We start from the raw sequence: 20,441 nt of genomic DNA, 5'->3' as shown, positions 1-20,441 counted from the left end.
ATTCTGTGGTTATATGTATCAGGACATAATAGAAATCATCTGGTCCTTAGTAGGTCTTAAAATTAGGTAAATACAACATAAGAAAAACAACACATTACATGTAATAATGTGTCATTTATTTAACAAAAATAATGCCAAAATGGAGAAGCCGTGTGTGAAAAAGTAAGTACACCCATACAGCTTCCATAGGGATCAAGAGGGTAAGTAGCGGTCAGACGCTGCTAATCAAATGCCTTAGATTAATTGATTATCAAGTGTGGCCAACTCTATAAAAGCTGAAGTTCTCACAGTTTGCTGGTCTGGGGCATTCAGGTGTGTGTTAACACAATCCCAAGGAGGAAAGCCATCAGCAATTATCTTAGAAAAGCAGTTCTTCCTGCCATCAATCTGGGAATGGTTATATGGCCATTTCCAAACAATTTAAAGTCCACCATTCACTGGGATATTGATCTAGTTCAGTAGCAGAAGGGGTTGTTAATCAGTTTCAGCTGCTTTGGTGTTAATTAAATTAACAACGGGTGCACTAGACGGGCAACAATGAGATGACCCCCAAAACAGATATGGTTTTACAGGTGGAGGCAACTGACATTATTTTCCCTACTCATCTTTTCTGACTGTTTTTCACTAGTTCCTCTAGTGGGCCCTGTGCTCACTGCCCGGCACCGTGGAGCACGAATGATATTTGCAATTGAACACCAGAATTGGCAGGTCTGCCACTGGTGCCCTGTGCTTTTCACAGATGAGAGCAGGTTCACCATGAGCACGTGACAGACGTGAAAGGGTCTGGAGAAGCTGCGGAGAACATTAACATCATTCAGCATGACCGGTTTGGTGGTGGGTAAGTGATGGTCTGGGGAGGCATATCCATGGAGGGACGCACAGACCTCTACAGGCTAGACAACGGCACCCTGACTGCCATTAGGTATCGGGATGAAATCATTGGACCCATTGTCGGACCCTATACTGGTGCAGTGGATCCTGGGTTCCTCCTGGTGCACGACAATGCCCAGGCTCATGTGGCGAGAGTATGCAGGCAGTTCCTGGAGAATGAAGGAATTGACACCTTTGAATGGCCCCCACGCTTACCAGGCCTAAATCCAATAGAACACTTCTGGGAGATTGTTTCGGCCCATTCGGCACCACCAGGTTGCACCTCAGACTGTCCAGGAGCTCAGTGATGCCCTGGTCCAGATCTGGGAGGAAATACCCCAGGACAGCATCCGTCGTCTCATTAGGAGCATGCCCCGACATTATCAGGCATGCATACAAGCACATGGGGGGCCATACAAACTACTGAGTACCATTTTGAGTTGCTGCAATGAAATTTCAGCAAAATGGACTAGCTTGCTGCATCATTTTTTCACTTTGATTTTCAGGGTGTCTCTGTCCATCAAATGATGTGGGATCCTTTTGTTTTTAACACATTACCCAGTCCATATCAATATATATATCCAGCATGATATTTTTCATAACATATTTGATAGGAAATGAACAGCTAATGAGAGGTTCTGAAAGTGCTGTAATTGTTTGTGTGATCACTTTGCCTGTAGAAGGTTGTGACAGACCCAAATTATCACTGCTGCATAGTTGCATTTTTCCAGTTGCCAAATATGTTAATGTAGTGATTACTTCCATTTCTGCACTGTCGGAGATGTTAGCGTGTCTCTAATAAGATCGGTCACAAACATGATCCCTGCACAATCTAATGTGTAGCGTCTTATTAACTCACTGTCATACATTGTCATACAATACATTTCTTCACCCTCTTCACGCTTCGTGATAACTTTTGGACCTTAAGACCTCTTTTAAGGGTTAAGATGCTTTCTGAATTACTTTTATTCAATTTTAAGAGAAAACACCACATTTCTAAGAATTTTCTTAGAATTTTATCACTAAACTGTCAGAAAAAGGGGTGCGGTTGGGGTATATTGTGAGCACTAGGGTCCCATTATAAAGGGTACAACAGGTGTACTCTTGAGGGCACAAGCCATTGTACCCCTAAAATTACAGATTTTGCCTATTTTTTTTTTTTTTTTTCTGACAGTGTAGGAGCTAATACTTTTTTATGATTATGAACCCAGATCTCAAGCCCATTAAAGAAAACGATTACTTCAAGTCCTGCTAAAAGTGGATCTACAAGCAACTGAATCATGGGGTGTAGTTTTTCACACATGGCTTCTCCATTTTGGCTTTATTTTTGTTGAATAAATATTTTTGTTAAAAAAATAATGTGTAATATGTCATGTGGTGTTGCTTATCTGAGGATGTATTTACCTAATTCCAAGACCTGCTAAGGACTACATTACTTTTATGTCCTGATATGTAAAAGCATACAATTCAAAGAGGGTGTAGCCTACTTTCTTTTTCACTTAACTGTGTATATACAAGTTGATTATAATGCATTGTGCTATGTGCCAAAAACCATGCTTTGACACATACAAATGCCATGGGGATTCTTCAGTATGCGCACGTGTACATAAGAAATTGAAGATTTACATTTATGAATTTGTCAGATGCTTTTATCCAAAGAGATTTACATTGCATTCGAGGTATACAAAATAAATAAATACATAAAAATAAGATGTTTGTATCCCTTGGAATCGAACCACTCGTGTTGTTAGCGCCATGCTTGCTTGTTTAGCCATGTGAAAAGAAAAAACACACTTCAGTCAGTGTAGGTCAGTCAGCATTTGCCTGTTTGTGCGCTGTTTGGCGCGTGCGCTCTCATCGCAGCTCTCAAACAGCCATGTTGAGTCTCTGAGACAGAAATGACTCAATAAACCAATGAAATAAGGATATATACCTCCAGAACGGGCTGGACATAAGCGCATCAGCACTCTGCGATCATCGAACAGGTAAATGCGTTTGTGTAATGCTATAGTGAAGAAGACTAGTAGTGCTGGGATGAGGAAGCCGGTAGTTGCTCATGAATTGTGCTGAGGAAACTCATCACACATTTATTACACTGTGCTTCAGATATGTGTTTGTATCATTTTTATAACACATGATAATCCTTATCAGTAATCTGTGCTGAAGTGGACATATCTCTTAACCAGTGAATCATTTGCAATTACTCTTATTTAGAATAATAATATTATGGCAAGCTGGTTTAACATCTAATCAGTTGCAGAATGTAAATTCAAGTAAACATAATTAAATAAATAAAAAAAAATCTCTAATTAAAATGCTATGTAATAATGCATCATACGAATAATTGAAACACAATTATTCCTATTCAAACTATGAATCTCTACCACTCTTGAGTTCACCACAAGATTCAAAAACATTACAGAAACTCGTATAAATTGCCAACATAACTGAATATTAAACACAAACATGTCTTTCCTTTTACTGAAAAACACATAAAATAACACTTAATCCCTTGCAAAGCATGCTGGGAACTACAGATCCACTGCCCAGTTAGTTATGGCAACAAAAATGACTAGTGTAGTTCCAACACAAATGGATTAAGTAAACTTAATATTTAAATATATTAGGTGGATTGAACACATTAAGTTGTAACAAGATGTTCCAAAATCATGTTATTTTAGCTCATTTTTTAATTCATTAAACTGAACAAGAGGCTTTTTTGAGCTGACGATGTCATAGTGTTCAGTAGCTGATGATGTCATCTGGGTCTCCTTTTCTGCATTTAAAAAAACTAAACTTTTCTTTGGCTTCCTTGCAAGTGCTGGTATTTCCTTTAGAAAATGCAAATCTAACTGCAATCTGATTGATTATGAAATGGGGATTTACATATTCTGACAAAGGATTTTTGATAATGCAAACCACCACATTTGTAGTTCTTTAGATCCTTTAGATTCTTCCATGAAAACAAGATCTTCATTATTGAATCAAATACTAATTAAAAGGTTAGTTCACCCCAAAATTAACATTTTGTCATTATTTACTCACCCTCATGTCGTTCTACCTTTATGACTTTCTTTCTTCTGCAGAACACAAAAAAACAAAATACAGAAATTTTGAAGAATGTTGGTAACTAAACACTTTTGGTTACTATTGACATTGAATGGACAAAAAAAAAAAAAGTACTGAAACTGTTGCTTTGAGGGTTTTTTTTTTTTTTTAGATTAAGTTTAAAGGCACAATATGTAAGATTTTGGGATTAAAATATCCAAAATATATTGTTGACTTGTGTACTTACATTATCCCAAATGTTTCCAAGAATGTTTAAATCTAGAGAAATCTAGAGGACGTGGACCGTGTCCGTGCGTCTCCTATCAATGACATCTTACCCTCAGTTTCCTATTTTATTTTGTAGAAACCATGGAAACACCAAAGACGCTTTAATATATTACATGTTTTATTAGACAAGGGAACAACGGTTTGGATACATTTATAGACAGTAAACTAACTGTTGTTATATACCTCAACACGTTTAGTCTTATTGTCTGAATCTTGTTTTCTTGATTTTCCCAACTGCATGTTTTACCATGTCTCAGAGAAAAACACTATTTTGTGAAGTAGCTAACATAGTAATACAGCATTTTCTCCATCATACAATACGTTTTAAAATTAATTGCATGCCATTTATCAACACAAGCCACCCAGCATATTAATCTGATATTGTAAAATGGATCTATCTTACTGCAGTGTGTAACAGTGTCTCACAGCAGCCGCTGAGCGAACGCACAGAGTAACGTTATAACATCATTTTCATCAAACTCAAATGTATCTTATATGATAAACAGAGCTGCTTTACACCACATTCACTTGACCGGAAGAAGCGGAAGTGGCGACTGTGGCATAATAAAAGCTCCGCTGCTCTCGAGGCGTGTTTCGCGCTCGTCTCTTATTATCACTCGCTCCACACTCAGCCCTGCTCTGCTTCATACTACAGTAATGTTAATAATCTCATCCATGAACATGATTTCTGCCCAAGTCCCGTCCTGATTCTTTTACACCAGCTGTGAAGGTAAAGACGACAACGCCCAAGATTCTGAGCTTAACCTCTGCATCATTAAGCTACGCCTCTGTTTTGAATAGGCGACCTCTAGTGGCCAAACTTTACATATTGTGCCTTTAATTAGTTCAAACAGAAAACTAAGTAATGCAAAGCTTTGCTGAACAGATGGCACACAGTCGGTGCAACAATTATCGAATATCTCAAACTCTTTGTGGTGATTATGTTTCATAATCATTTATACTGTATATTTAGTGAATTATCTTAAATAGTATCCTCCTGACAAAGTCTCAGATTTTCCACTTTATTTGTTTTTCTCCTACAGCCATCCAGAGGTGCTTTCATCTTCTGTGGCCTTCAGCACAACTGTTTGTGTTTTCCCATCTGATTTTTAATTTGAAACATAGTAAACACAGTGTCAAACTGTGTGTCATGTCAGGACCTGTGGCGAGTCGTGCCAGAGTCTACACTGAGGTGAACACACACCGGCCCAGAGAATACTGGGATTATGAATCTCATGTTATTGAGTGGGGGTATGTATTACTAATGCATATATAAAATAACTGAAACTGTTTTGCAAAAACAGGTAGTTATTTTAGATGCCACTGAAAATTCACAGAAATGTAAAAAAAAAAAAAAAAGTAATCAAATGCAAAATAACAATGCATAGTCTTCACTGTATAAATTTAAACATAGATCAGTGCTTGTTAAAGTTCCAAAAGTTATTCAGTCAAGAGCAGTGAGTTATATTCTGTCTTTTGTTGTTTGATTAACATTAAAGGATTAGTTCACTTTTAAATAAACTTTTCCTGATAATTTACTCACCCCCATGTTATCCAAGATGTTCATGTCTTTCTTTCTTCAGTCGAAAAGAAATTAAGGTTTTTGATGAAAACATTCCAGGATTTTTCTCCTTATAGTAGACTTCAATGGGCACCAAACAGTTGAAGGTCAAAATTAGTTTCACTGCAGCTTCAAATTGTTCAACACAATCCCAGATGAGAAATAAGGGTCTTATCTAGTGAAACCATCGCTCATTTTCTGAAAAAAATGGAACATTATATAAGTTTTAACAATAAATGCTCATCTTGAATAGCTCTCTTCTTTTCCTCTATTAGAATTGCAGCAGTGTAGACGCTGCTAAGTGTAATAATGCCCTTCACAGGCCAAAGCTTGAACTAATTGTTATATACTATTGAACTAGCATATTGCATATAAAAATTAGTTCAAACTTTGACCGTCAACTGTTTGGTGCCCATTGAAGTCCACTATAAGGAGAAAAATCCTGGAATGTTTTCATCAAAAACTTTAATTTCTTTTCGACTGAAGAAAGAAAGACATGAACATCTTGGATGACATGGGGGTGAGTAAATTATCAGGAAAAGTTTATTTAAAAGTGAACTAATCCTTCAATAACAGACAGCTGCAGGTTTATATTAGGCTGCTGTCACTCTAAGAGCTAATGCATGGATCCTGATACACATGTATTTTCTTCTCAACTGTTTATGTTCATTTAAGACATAACTGGCTTGAGGATACTTGCCAATATGGGCATTTTAAAGGGAAAGAAGACATCAAAGAGTGTTCAATTCAGTTTTTGCGCGCTGTCTGAGATGCAGATTTCTGGACGCACACTTTGGATGTTTGCGCATCTCACACAGCGCTTAATGAATTGAGTTCCCTTTCACGTCTTTAAGTGCTTGAATATTTCTATTGGCAAAGCTTAAACTTTCATGACTGGCCCGTCAACTGTCCCGACCATCGTTCACGTTTGTTCATGTTCTCACAACACTGCATTGCTAGTATTCATAAAAATATTACCCGCCAACTGGCGATTGACACTCTTTCATATACTCAATAGATTTTATTCTCACATTTTACATATATACACCGATCAGGCATAACATTATGACTTTACATTATGGTATCTGACACCAAGATGTTAGCAGCAGATCCTTTAAGTCCTGTAAGTTGTGAGGTGGAGCCTCCATGGATCGGACTTGTTTGTTCAGCACATCCCACAGATGCTCCATTGGATTGAGATCTGGGGAATTTGGAGGCCAAGTCAACACCTCAAACTCGTTGTTGTGCTCCTCAAACCATTCCTGAACCATTTTTGCTTTGTGGCAGGAGCATTATCCTGCTGAAAGAGGCCACAGCCACCAGGAAATATCGTTTCCATGAAAGGGTGTACATGGTCTGCAACAATGCTTAGGTAGGTGATACGTGTCAAAATAACATCCACATGGATGGCAGGACCCAAGGTTTCCCAGCAGAACATTGCCCAAAGCATCACACTGCCTCCGCCGGCTTGCCTTCTTCCCATAGTGCATCCTGGTGCCAGAGACGCGTACGCACCCGGCCATCCACGTGATTCATGATTCATCAGACCAGGCCACCATCTTCCATTGCTCTGTGGTCCAGTTCTGATGCTCACTGTTGGCTCTTTCGGCGGTGGACAGGGGTCAGCATGGGCACCCTGACTGGTCTGCAGCTCCATACGCAACAAACTGATGCACTGTGTATTCTGACACCTTTCTATCAGAACCAGCATTAACTTCTTGAGCAGTTTAAGCTACAAGAACTCTTCTGTTGGATCGGACCACACAGGCCTGCCATCAATGAGCCTCGGCCGCCCATGACCCTGTCGCCGGTTCACTACTGTTCCTGCAGTAGTTCCTACAAGAGCTGCAGTTTTGGAGATGCTCTGACCCAGTTGTCTAGTCATCACAATTTGGCCCTGGTCAAACTCACTCAAATCCTTACTCTTGCCCATTTTTCCTGCTTCTAACACATCAACTTTAAGGACAAAATGTTCACTTGCTGCCTAATATATCCACCCACGAACAGATGCAGTGATGAAGAGATGATCAGTGTTATTCACTTCACCTGTCAGTGCTCATAATGTTATGCCTGATCAGTGTATATATATATATATATATATATATATATATATATATATATATATATACAAACACTATCAGTTTGCATGTTTTTTTAAGTTCATGTTTTATTTGAGTTGTTAAATTTTTCCCTCGTGCCAAAAATTCTAGATTCATCAGATTCTGCCGGAAAGAGGCAGTTATCAGGGGCTCTGCACACATGTTTTGTTTTTCCTCTTCAGTTCATTTATTAAATGCTTCTGCAGCTCTCATTGTGGTTCAGATTTGCCCTGCTGTAGCCATTTTGCTTTTAGAAGAGCTCTTTTGACTTCAGTTTTGAGTCTTGTTTCGTTCTCAGTAACTTGACATGTTCTGAGTTTATTTGAAATTATTGGCTGATCACATGATTTTTCACTTAGATTTGCTCATATATGTCATGTTAAAATGACTTAAATGACCTTATAAACTTGGATTTGAATATATTTCCCAGCAATCAAGATGATTTTCAACTGGTCCGCAAGTTAGGCAGAGGAAAGTACAGTGAAGTGTTTGAAGCAATCAACATCACGAACAATGAGAAAGTAGTGGTGAAAATACTAAAGGTAAGAACAATTCCTCCTGATTCTGTGGTAAATGAAAATGGATGATCCAAGTACAAAAATGAATGCTTTTGAAACCATTATTTTCTCAGGTGTCAGATATTAATGTGGCAAATCGGTTATTAGAGCATTCATTGTTAACACAAATGGCTTCTCAATATCAAAAGCACACAGAGGTGTCCAAAGGTGAAATGGATGCACATATAACTCTCTTTTTTAATTCTTTGATGTGATGACGACACTGATCCCTTCCATTGTGAAAAATCACTACCACAACATTTAAAAAGCTGTTACAGACATTTTGTTTGTCAGATCATTGAGAATTCTCTTTTTTTAGCCTGTGAAGAAGAAGAAGATAAAGCGTGAAATAAAGATTCTTGAGAACCTTCGAGGAGGTCCAAATATCATCTCCCTCCTAGACATCGTCAAAGACCCAGTGGTCAGTATTCAGAATGCATGCTTGTGTGTGATATTCGTAATATAAAAACAACAATCAAATTATATTATAATGGCTTTTGAGTATTTATTTCGTTCTGATGTTACGTAAGACAATTAAACACTTTTTTTTCACATTGCAGTCCAGAACACCTGCCTTAGTTTTTGAACATGTGAACAACACAGATTTTAAGGTGAATGTCAATCTCAAACAATCTCAGTTATGTTAAATCATGTCATTTTATTACTGATCTACAACAACAGCAACAAAACTGTTATGTAATTAGTTCCTTTTTTGCTTGTTTTTACTAGCAACTGTATCAGACACTGACAGACTATGACATTCGCTTCTACATGTATGAGATTCTAAAGGTAAGTTAAATGGCCTTAAATAAGGCTATAACTCACTAGGGACTAGCTTGTTTGTGAACTAATGATGATTGATGGTTTCAAATGATGGTTTCATAGGCTCACTGAAGAAACGTGCCTCTACCTTCAGCTGTTTCCAGCTGAAATGAACACTAGTGGCAGTAAAACTTTTATTCCTTTTCAAACAAATTATAATTAGAATCGATTAATAATATTTTTGCACGGTTCCTTGCACAATACTAAGTTATGACCTCAAAACACTTTTACCATAGTGCATCATTTGTAAACTACACTTCTGCACCATGTGTGTGTGGCTTTTCTGACGTAGTAAATTTGCTCGGTAGCTCACCTGGTACAAGGTTGCCCTTGTGATATGAGTCCTGTGATACACAAGTCACGATAAAAGAGCTCAAAGACTTGTAGAAACAAGTTAAAATGGCATGGTTTCTTCAGCAAATGTGTTTTTATCTCGTGTTTGCCTTTGTTAACACACTATCTGTTAGGTTTAGTGTTTGTGAAACATTATTTTCAAAAGCGTTAGAGCATTAACCTTTTAGCACCACTCCCCAAACATTTCATTTCTGAACTGCTGCGATACGTGCAACGACCGACATTATAAAATGTTGCCAGATTCACATTCATCTGTTTTGGATAAAACCGAACACGGATATTTCGCTTTGAATGTGTCGTGAAACGCAGGAAGCAACATAATATAATTTTGCAGAAACAGGTATGTTTTTCCAGTGAGCATGGGTTGCGATATGGACATTAGATACTCAAATCAGTTATTTAAAAAGCTTTTATCACAATTCATGTAACAATTCACAAATCACAAATGTAAAGTTCAATTATGTCAATAAAGTTTTCTTTATAGCTTAAAAAAAAGGAATTGGACACCACAAGTTTTTACATCAAGCACCAAGCATCAAGCATGTTTTTGTATTGTTTTTGATTCCTTCAATAGCTTTGGAGGTTTTGATATGAAGTCATGTTTTTATGTGTCTATAGGCGTTGGATTTCTGTCACAGTATGGGTATTATGCACAGAGATGTCAAACCACACAACATCATGATTGATCATGAGCACAGAAAGGTATTTATATCTCACAATTCTGACTTTATTTCTCACAATTGCGAATTTATATCTCACAATTCTGACTTTATTTCTCACAATTGCGAATTTATATCTCACAATTCTAACTTTATTTCTTGCAGTTGCGATTTGATATCTAACAATTCTGACTTTATTTCTCACAATTGCGAATTTATATCTCACAATTCTAACTTTATTTCTCGCAATTGCAAATTTATATCTCACAATTCTAACTTTATTTCTCACAATTGCGAATTTATATCTCACAATTCTAACTTTATTTCTCACAATTGCGAATTTATATCTCTCAAATCTGACTTTATTTCTCGCAATTGCGAATTTATATCTCACAATTCTAACTTTATTTCTCGCAATTGCAAATTTATATCTCACAATTCTAACTTTATTTCTCGCAATTGCAAATTTATATCTCACAATTCTAACTTTATTTCTCGCAATTGCAAATTTATATCTCACAATTCTAACTTTATTTCTCGCAATTGCAAATTTATATCTCACAATTCTGACTTTATTTCTCGCAATTGCAAATTTATATCTCACAATTATGACTATTTCTCGCAATTGCAAATTTATATCTCACAATTCTAACTTTATTTCTCGCAATTGCAAATTTATATCTCACAATTCTAACTTTATTTCTCGCAATTGCAAATTTATATCTCACAATTCTAACTTTATTTCTCGCAATTGCAAATTTATATCTCACAATTCTAACTTTATTTCTCGCAATTGCAAATTTATATCTCACAATTCTGACTTTATTTCTCGCAATTGCAAATTTATATCTCACAATTATGACTATTTCTTGCAATTGCAAATTTATATCTCACAATTCTGACTTTATTTCTCGCAATTGCAAATTTATATCTCACAATTCTGACTATTTCTCGCAATTGCGAGTTTATATCACAATTCTGACTTTATTTCTCGCAATTGCAAATTTATATCTCACAATTCTGACTTTATTTCTTGCAATTGCGAATTTATATCTCACAATTCTGACTTTATTTCTCGCAATTGCAAATTTATATCTCACAATTCTGACTTTATTTCTCGCAATTGCAAATTTATATCTCACAATTCTGACTATTTCTCGCAATTGCAAATTTATATCTCACAATTCTGACTTTATTTCTCGCAATTGCAAATTTATATCTCACAATTCTGACTATTTCTCGCAATTGCGAATTTATATCTCACAATTCTGACTATTTCTCGCAATTGCAAATTTATATCTCACAATTCTAACTTTATTTCTCGCAATTGCAAATTTATATCTCACAATTCTGACTTTATTTCTCGCAATTGCAAATTTATATCTCACAATTATGACTATTTCTCGCAATTGCGAATTTATATCTCACAATTATGACTATTTCTCGCAATTGCAAATTTATATCTCACAATTCTGACTTTATTTCTCGCAATTGCAAATTTATATCTCACAATTATGACTATTTCTTGCAACTGTGAATTTATATTTCACAATACTGACTTTATTTCTCGCAATTGCAAATTTATATCTCACAATTCTGACTTTATTTCTCGCAATTGCAAATTTATATCTCACAATTATGACTATTTCTTGCAACTGTGAATTTATATTTCACAATACTGACTTTATTTCTCGCAATTGCAAATTTATATCTCACAATTCTGACTTTATTTCTCGCAATTGCAAATTTCTATCTCACAATTCTGACTTTATTTCTCGCAATTGCAAATTTCTATCTCACAATTCTGACTTTATTTCTCGCAATTGCGAATTTATATCTCACAATTATGACTATTTCTCGCAATTGCAAATTTATATCTCACAATTCTGACTTTATTTCTCGCAATTGCAAATTTATATCTCACAATTATGACTATTTCTTGCAACTGTGAATTTATATTTCACAATACTGACTTTATTTCTCGCAATTGCAAATTTATATCTCACAATTCTGACTTTATTTCTCGCAATTGCAAATTTATATCTCACAATTATGACTATTTCTTGCAACTGTGAATTTATATTTCACAATACTGACTTTATTTCTCGCAATTGCAAATTTATATCTCACAATTCTGACTTTATTTCTCGCAATTGCAAATTTCTATCTCACAATTCTGACTTCATTTCTCGCAATTGCAAATTTCTATCTCACAATTCTGACTTTATTTCTCGCAATTGCAAATTTATATCTCACAATTCTGACTTTATTTCTCGCAATTGCAAATTTATATCTCACAATTATGACTATTTCTCGCAATTGCGAATTTATATCTCACAATTCTGACTATTTCTCGCAATTGCAAATTTATATCTCACAATTCTGACTTTATTTCTCGCAATTGCAAATTTATATCTCACAATTATGACTATTTCTTGCAACTGTGAATTTATATTTCACAATACTGACTTTATTTCTCGCAATTGCGAATTTATATCTCACAATTCTGACTTTATTTCTCACAATTCTGACTTTACCGCTCGCAATTACAAGCTTATATCTCACAATTCAAGGCAGAATACTTGCAATTGCAAAAAAATCAAGTCTTTTTTTTTTTTTTTGTTGTTGTGGAAACAAACTTCAGTGGAAGGTCATGTATCATTAAGCCTGTATCATTATTTATGGATGGATGGATGGATGGATGGAAAAGAAAATGACTTGAATGCTGTCATGTTTCAGTTGCGTCTTATTGACTGGGGACTGGCTGAATTCTATCACCCAGGACAGGAGTACAACATCAGAGTCGCCTCTCGCTACTTCAAAGGCCCAGAACTACTGATAGATTACCAGGTCAGACTTATTACCATTTGTGCGTATAGCAATGTCTAACTGAGGAAAATGTGTTTTGTTGTTAGTTTCACCATTAATATATTTATTTGGAACAATACTATTTGGTACAGATTGGTATTGTTTTTACTAGGGGGGTATATATTGATTAGAAACGTCTTGTGTTAATTAACCCTGCAAAGTCTTCAGCCTTTTCAAACTGTTTATTTTCTGAGGATGGTTACCCAAACGTTTTCTTTAGACTTTGATTGCTGAGCTTGGGCCAAAAAAAGTTAAATAAATCTCTTTAAAGGTGCCGTAGAACATCTTTTTAAAAGATGTAATATAAGTCTAAGTTGTCCCCTGAATGTGTCTGTGAAGTTTCAGCTCAAAATACCCAATAGATTTTTTTTATTACTTTTTTTAACTGCCTATTTTGGGGCATCATTAAATATGAGCCGATTTAGGCTGTGGCCCTAAATAAAGTTGTGTTTATGAATTATACAGACTGCAAGTGTTTAAAAAATGAAAATAACGACAGTCTTGTCTCCGTGAATACAGTAAGAAACGATGGTAACTTTAACCACATTTAACAGTACATTAGCAACATGCTAACGAAACATTTAGAAAGACAGTTTACAAATATCAGTAAAAATATCATGATATCATGGATCATGTCAGTTATTATCGCTCCATCTGCCATTTTTCGCTGTTGTTCTTGCTTGCTTACCTAGTCTGATGATTCAGCTGTGCACAGATCCAGACGTTAATACTGGCTGGTTAATACTGTCTAATGCTTGAACATGAGCTGGCATATGCAAATATTGGGGGCGTACATATTAATTATCCCGACTGTTACGTAACAGTTGGTGTTATGTTGAGATTCGCCTGTTTTTCGGAGGTCTTTTAAACAAATGAGATTTACATAAGGAGGAGGAAACAATGGAGTTTGAGACTCACTGTATGTCATTTCCATGTACTGAACTCTTGTTATTTAACTATGCCAATTCAATTTTTAATTCTAGGGCACCTTTAAAAAACTGCAGTCAATGGCAGCTTTTAGAAACCTGAAACACTTCTATTCTGTCGTTCCAGATGTATGACTACAGTCTTGATATGTGGAGTCTTGGCTGTATGCTGGCCAGTATGATCTTTAGAAAGGAGCCATTTTTCCATGGACATGATAACTATGACCAGGTGAATATAATATGGGACTTGATCAATAGGTAGTTCAAGTGACAGCTGTTTGATATTCTGGGTTGAATACAAGCTCAATAACAGCACTGGTGGCATAATGTTGATTTCCACAAAAAAGCCATAAATAATGCATCCATACAAAAAGTAATTTGTATGACTCCAGGGGAGCGATGCATTTTTGTAAGAAAAATATACATATTTAAAACTTTATAAATTCAAATATCTAGCTTTCAGCGGACAACCAGACGCAGAATGCTCAAGTCGATTTTGAGTTTATATTAACCCACTGGAGTCATATGGATTACTTTTTTATAGATGAATATATACATCTATATAGTCATATACACCTAGGATGGTTTGAGGGTGAGTAAATAATGGGGTAATTTTCATTTTTTGGTGAACTATCCCTTTAAGTAATATCATACTCAGAATCATCATACTGTTACAGTGTCTCTTTCACAGTATCTTTGTTGTTATGTATATCTTGTTACTGTATAATAAAATCAATAACAATATGTAAGTGCAAGAACCTCTAAATATGAGCACTGCAACATAAATAAACGTTGTTGTTGGTCGTTACTTTTGGGATTCTTTTTGTAATCATTGTATTGACTGAATTAATTACAGTGCATGTTCCTATTTCTTCAAAGTTGGTGAGAATTGCCAAAGTTCTTGGAACAGAAGATCTTTATGATTGCATTGATAAATACAACATCGAGCTGGAGCCTCGATTTAATGACATTCTGGGAAGGTGAGCCCTCGTAATGCCTCTTTCATTCATAACCCAACATTGTTAGCGTTATCTTCTCTGAGTTCATTTAATCTGATTTACTTCTGCTTCATGTTAGACATTCCCGTAAGCGATGGGAGAGGTTCGTTCACAGTGAAAACCAACACTTGGTCAGTCCTGAAGCTCTTGACTTTCTGGACAAGTTGTTGCGTTACGACCATCAGACTAGACTGACTGCGAGAGAGGCCATGGAGCACCCCTACTTCTGTAAGAGCCTCTTAATTATTACATTAGTGCATAAAGCACCTGTGCTACCGAATTACTATGAAGACAATGCTTATACTAAAGAATACTAGTATTTTTTATTCATTCTAACATCTTGCTCCTTGCCTTAGTCCCTGTTGTGAAAGACCAGTGTCGCATGGCAGGATCAGCTAATGTGCCGACAGTGAACACCGCAGTGAGCACTGCCACTATGATAACAGGTGATTTAACCAGCATGTGAAATTTTAAAGCACATGCTTTAAATCATTATAATGTTAATATGTTTAATATAAATATTAAATGATCCTGTGCCATCCTTCGGATGAGACGCCATCCATCGGATGAGACGCCATCCATCAGATGAGACGTTAAACCGAGGTCCTGACTTCCATCCAAGTGGATGCTGCCCACTTGTGGTGGTTGAGGAGAGACTCCTGATATGATATGATATTTAAATTCCTTTAAGCATAATTCAAAGAATCAACATAAAAAAATTATTCAGTATTAGTCAGTATTTTATACTGATCAAAAATTATAAGCAGATTTAATCGTACTTTAAGAGTATTTACACGACAACATTGTCAAAACGATCCCCGTTCATACGAATTTGTGGAAATGACTAAAAACACTGTATTCTGCTGCTAGGCCAGTAGATGGCGATATCACTTTGTTAAGAAAGACTACTTTTTTAACAATCTATTTTAAGCACGTGGTCTGAAGCGCATGGCGCTGGTGCACTTAGGGCATGTTTGAATCCTCTTTTGCTGGTTTAATGAGGCAAAAAATGGTCGGCATGCCAGGTGCAGAAGGGTTATACCTAGTCTCTTAATGAGTCATGGGTGTGTTTTGGGTGTAAAATGCAATAAACCAAACAGAGTCTCATCTTCCATTCCCTTTAAAAGCCAGGTGCGCTTGCATTATGGCCGATTGCTATTTACATGGCGGAATTTGCAAGTTGAAAAACTGAACGCTTCTGCAGAGATGAATCCTTTTATTTTATTTTTATTAAGTCCCCCTGTGGTGAAAATCAAGTTTTTAATGTTGTTTATATATCTAGTGGTGTTTTTAATATGCTTTAAGACAAACCATGTGTAAATTCATAAGTCAACACCATTGCTGAGGAATTTCTCCTTAAAACTGTACTGAAAAAAGGACAATCTCAAACCCACAGTTTGAAATCGCTGGTGTTTCTGACGTCACAAACTACCTTGTAACCAATCACGTCAATGTGCCGGCGGGCTTTAGCATATCATTAACCATGAGCGCTCTGAAGCAGGAGAGTCTCAAGAGAACATCCCGGTATATTTTTCTGTTGATATAAAAAATTGTAGATTTGGCAATATATTGGGTGTATGATAACAATGTTATGATGAACTATATGCCTTTCTCCACTGAAGTTAAGGTGTTCAAAGTGTTTCTAAGGATACTGATTGTTAGAAGGCAGCTGTCTGACTTGCGAACAGGGACATGGTTTGTGTAACATTAGCAACACATTATTAGCTGTTTGATACCATAGTCTAAGGCTAATCATATTAAAGGATTAGTCCACTTTTAAATAAACTTTTCCTGATAATTTACTCACCCCCATGTCATCCAAGATGTCCATGTCTTTCTTTCTTCAGTCAAAAAGAAATTAAAGTTTTTGATGAAAACATTCCAGGATTTTTTGTGTATTACTGCCCTCCACAGGCCAAAGTTTGAACTAATTGTTATATACTATTGAACTAGCATATTGCATATAAAATTTAGTTCAAACTTTGGCCTGTGGAGGGCAGTAATATGCTTAGCATCTACACTGCTGGAATTCTAATAGAGGAGAAGAAGAAGAGAGCTAGTTTAAGATGAGCATTCAAGGTTAAATCTTTTATATAATTTTCATTTTTTTTTCAGAAAATGAGCGATGGTTTCACTAGATAAGACCCTTATTTCTCATCTGGGATAGTGTTGAACAATTTGAAGCTGCAGTGAAACTAATTTTGACCTTCAACTGTTTGGTGCCCATTGAAGTCTACTATAAGGAGAATAATCCTGGAATGTTTTCATCAGTTCTTTTCGACTGAAGAAAGAAAGACATGGATATCTTGGATGACATGGGGGTGAGTAAATTTTCAGGAAAAGTTTATTTAAAAGTGGATTAATCCTTTAAATACCATTACATGTCTGATGTTGTAAAAAGCGATACCATTGTGCAGCATTTACCTCAGTAAGTTGAGTAAAAGTTGACAGAGTGGATCTCTGAGCTTGTGCAAGTGAGTGGAGGCGGGGCTAATTAACATTTTCATAGATCTGCATATAATAAATGAGGCAAGGGTGTAGAGTTACATTGTAGCTATTTCACAACAGATTTTATGAACATTTTTTTTCACAGGAAAAAGGGTTTAAATGTGTAATTTTGGTGATCAAAGGTGAGTTTTAAGGGACACAGTTATTGTCTACAGGGGGACTTTAATATCAGGCATGTTTGTGTGCTGCTGCGCGTCCCTGTGTGTAACAAGCTGAGTTAACGAGCGCTGTGCACCTGCCTATAGGTGCATATTAGTAACACACTCTTTAAATAACAAAAACATACTGCCCCATTGACTTTAGACCAGGTTTTTGTTGGTCAATGGAGCAGTCTATTTCAGTTCCTCAAAATAGCAACACGCCAACAACGCACCTGAACACACCTCGTTTTCAGACCAGCACACCCATGGGCGCTCATGCATTTGCTATTTAAACGTGGCGCTGGACGTGAAAATGATAACTGCTTCGGGCTGAAACTAGCAAAGAATGCTTGCCTGGCGTCACATTGCACCGGGTGTATGATAGGGCTTACGCACCTAGACTGAACATGTAATCTGCATGACGACACCGTTTTCACAAATTCACGTTTTTGCCCCCAAAACACTGTTGTTTTGCAAATGAACGCTAAAACATTTAAAGAAAAACTTTTACTCAGCGAGGATGCATTAAATTGGTCAGAAGTGACAGTAAAGCTTTTTACATTGGTACATAAATGCTTCTTTTGAACATTTTATTAATAAAAAAAAAATGCATCAGTGTTTCCTCAAAAATGTTAAGTCACAAAAACGGTTTTCAACATTGATAATAATCAGAAATGTTTTTGAGCAGCAGATCAGCATATTAGAATGATTTCTGAAGGATCATGTGACACTGAAGACTGGCGTAATGATGCTGAAAATTCAGCTTTGATCACAGGAATAAATTACATTTTAAAATATATTAAAACATTTAACAATATTAATGTTTTCACTGTATTTTTGATCAAATAAATGCAGCTTTGTTGAGCATAAAAAGCTTCTTTCAAAAACAAAAGAATCACCAACCCAAAACTATTGAATGCTAGTATGTCTGACTGTGGGTGTTTTAGACAAGAACAGTGTCATATAACTTTTGATCACCCTGTTTACAGCATGACATGGCTAAAATTTGAAGGAATCTACATAAAAAGTACTGCTGGTGACACTTGAAGGTTTGAGATTGCTCTTTTTCCCTTGTTTGATCAGGAATCGCTGCACTCCCAGCCTCCACAGCTCTAGGGCCCCTGACCGGCTCTCCCATTCTCATGGCTCCCAGCAGCCTAAATCCTCCAGTGCCTGCAGCCACGGGAGCCGCCCAGTGACGCCACTGTACCAACCCTGAATGAAACCCGCTGAGGTCTCTGGGACTGTTAGATACAGCTCTTCATCACCACCCCACTCAGAGCAGCATGAGTTTACCTGAAACTGAATGCACTTCATCATGAGACGTTCACCTTCATGCATTTAGCTCAGGCAAAGGTGCGCAGGCTGTGTTCAAAAAGAGAAACATCCCATGTGATATTACATACATTGTCGTGCCATTAAAAAGCTTAGCTTTTACTTAAAAATGGAGTATTCGGAGCAAGTGAAGCACGCTGTGGCACAGTATTTCCCTCAGCATTCAGTGAGCAGATCCTCTCTCAAGTGTGAAATGATACTGCCGTAGTTTGGTGCTGTTTACTGTAGCTCACATCAGGTCACACCAGCCGCGTTTACTCGACACACAGCAGAGTCTTCAGCTCCTCTCACTGTGGAAAATGGCAATGCTGTGGCATATTTTATTTTTGTATAAATACAGCAATCCATAAAACTTCCCTATCCCACAATCCAGTAATAAAGAATCACTGCTTATCAAGTCTTTGTACTCACTTCATTTGACTGAACCAGAATTAAGTCTGGCCAGGGAAATATAGCGACCAATACCAAGCAATTCTGATGGGTTGACCCTTATTTAGGGGTTCAAGCGCGTAGCCTGAAGGGGGCGCTACAGTGCTCAAAAGTATGAAATGGCTTATAACTCCTGAACCATTAGGATAAGATGCATGTCACTCGTGGGATTAACAAGATGGGATTCACTCGTCGAAATTTTGAAAAACATACTTTTGCGAACTAGTCCTAGGTTTTTGGCCCGATCGGAACCAAACCAGTGCAGAAATGTTCTCTGGCATCTGAATATCAATAATTATCAAAAATACTTGAAATTTTGATTCACTCTCGCTAAGGGGCGCCAAAACGTACGATGTGGGCAGAGCCACTTTTACTAAAATGGCTATAACTCGAGAACGAAATGAGATATTTGCACCAAACTCGGTTCACGTGTGTATAGGCTCAATCTGTGGTCACGATAAAAAATTGCGCCGATTAGACACTAGCTGGCGCTATAACTTGAAAAAACATGAAAACAACTGTAACTATGCAACCGTTAGTCCGATTGACTTGAAATTTGGCATGCAGTGTCTTGGTCCAATGGGGCATGATAGTCTATCATGGCTGCCATCAGCCAATGAAGTTTGAGCACCTATTAGACAAGGTTAATGGAGGCCAATCGGAACGCAACTCGGTGGGCATGTTCAACTCATGGGCCTAGAGGTCTGAAAGAATTTTGAAAGAAATCGGCCACTAGTTTTTCCACTAATGAGTTTTTACACCTCAGTAATCGCGTGGTGTTTCACAAATCCACACAATATTCATATTATTGGATAGATCTCCATTTTCTGAACAACTTTGCCTCAAGAACCATTGCTGCGAATATTTGAAAAAACTACTTTTGCAAACTAGTCCTAGGTTTTTCAACCGATCGGAACGAAACCAGTGGTGTGGCTAAATATATCCAAAAGCCTATAAAACTTCAAAGAAAACTCACAAA

At 36.7% G+C, this 20,441-nt stretch overlaps 1 protein-coding gene across 2 annotated transcripts; it reads left to right on the top strand.

Moving 5' to 3' along the window:
• The first annotated feature begins 5,092 nt into the window (after positions 1-5,092).
• On the top strand, positions 5,093-19,325 carry csnk2a4 (casein kinase 2, alpha 4 polypeptide). Of its 2 annotated transcripts, XR_010895302.1 has the most exons (13): positions 5,093-5,457; positions 8,297-8,408; positions 8,743-8,844; positions 8,984-9,034; positions 9,153-9,212; positions 10,218-10,301; positions 12,998-13,108; positions 14,180-14,281; positions 14,932-15,032; positions 15,130-15,278; positions 15,407-15,496; positions 17,166-17,371; positions 18,782-18,912. XR_010895302.1 is itself a non-coding variant. In XM_067387517.1 (12 exons), the coding sequence occupies exons 1-12, from the start codon at positions 5,357-5,359 to the stop codon at positions 18,895-18,897; spliced, it is 1,179 nt and encodes a 392-aa protein (XP_067243618.1). In that variant the 5' UTR covers positions 5,093-5,356; the 3' UTR covers positions 18,898-19,325. The 2 variants fall into 2 exon arrangements, 1 of the variants encoding a protein (XP_067243618.1); XM_067387517.1 differs by lacking the exon at positions 17,166-17,371 and having other exon boundaries at positions 18,782-19,325.
• The last annotated feature ends 1,116 nt before the right edge of the window (positions 19,326-20,441 follow it).

This window comes from Chanodichthys erythropterus, chromosome 6 (assembly GCF_024489055.1).
Source record: "Chanodichthys erythropterus isolate Z2021 chromosome 6, ASM2448905v1, whole genome shotgun sequence".
In the NCBI taxonomy this organism is placed as follows: Eukaryota; Metazoa; Chordata; class Actinopteri; order Cypriniformes; family Xenocyprididae; genus Chanodichthys; species Chanodichthys erythropterus.
Note: the sequence above shows the minus strand (reverse complement) of the source record. Positions and strands in the feature narration are given on the sequence as shown.

Coding starts and splice junctions, on each gene's coding strand:
- csnk2a4 (XM_067387517.1), top strand. CDS start 5,357: ATGTCAGGACCTGTGGCGAGTCGTGCCAGAGTCTACACTGAGGTGAAC. Junction 14,282..14,931: donor GACATGATAACTATGACCAG/GTGAATATAATA, acceptor ATTTCTTCAAAG/TTGGTGAGAATTGCCAAAGT. Junction 15,033..15,129: donor TTTAATGACATTCTGGGAAG/GTGAGCCCTCGT, acceptor GCTTCATGTTAG/ACATTCCCGTAAGCGATGGG.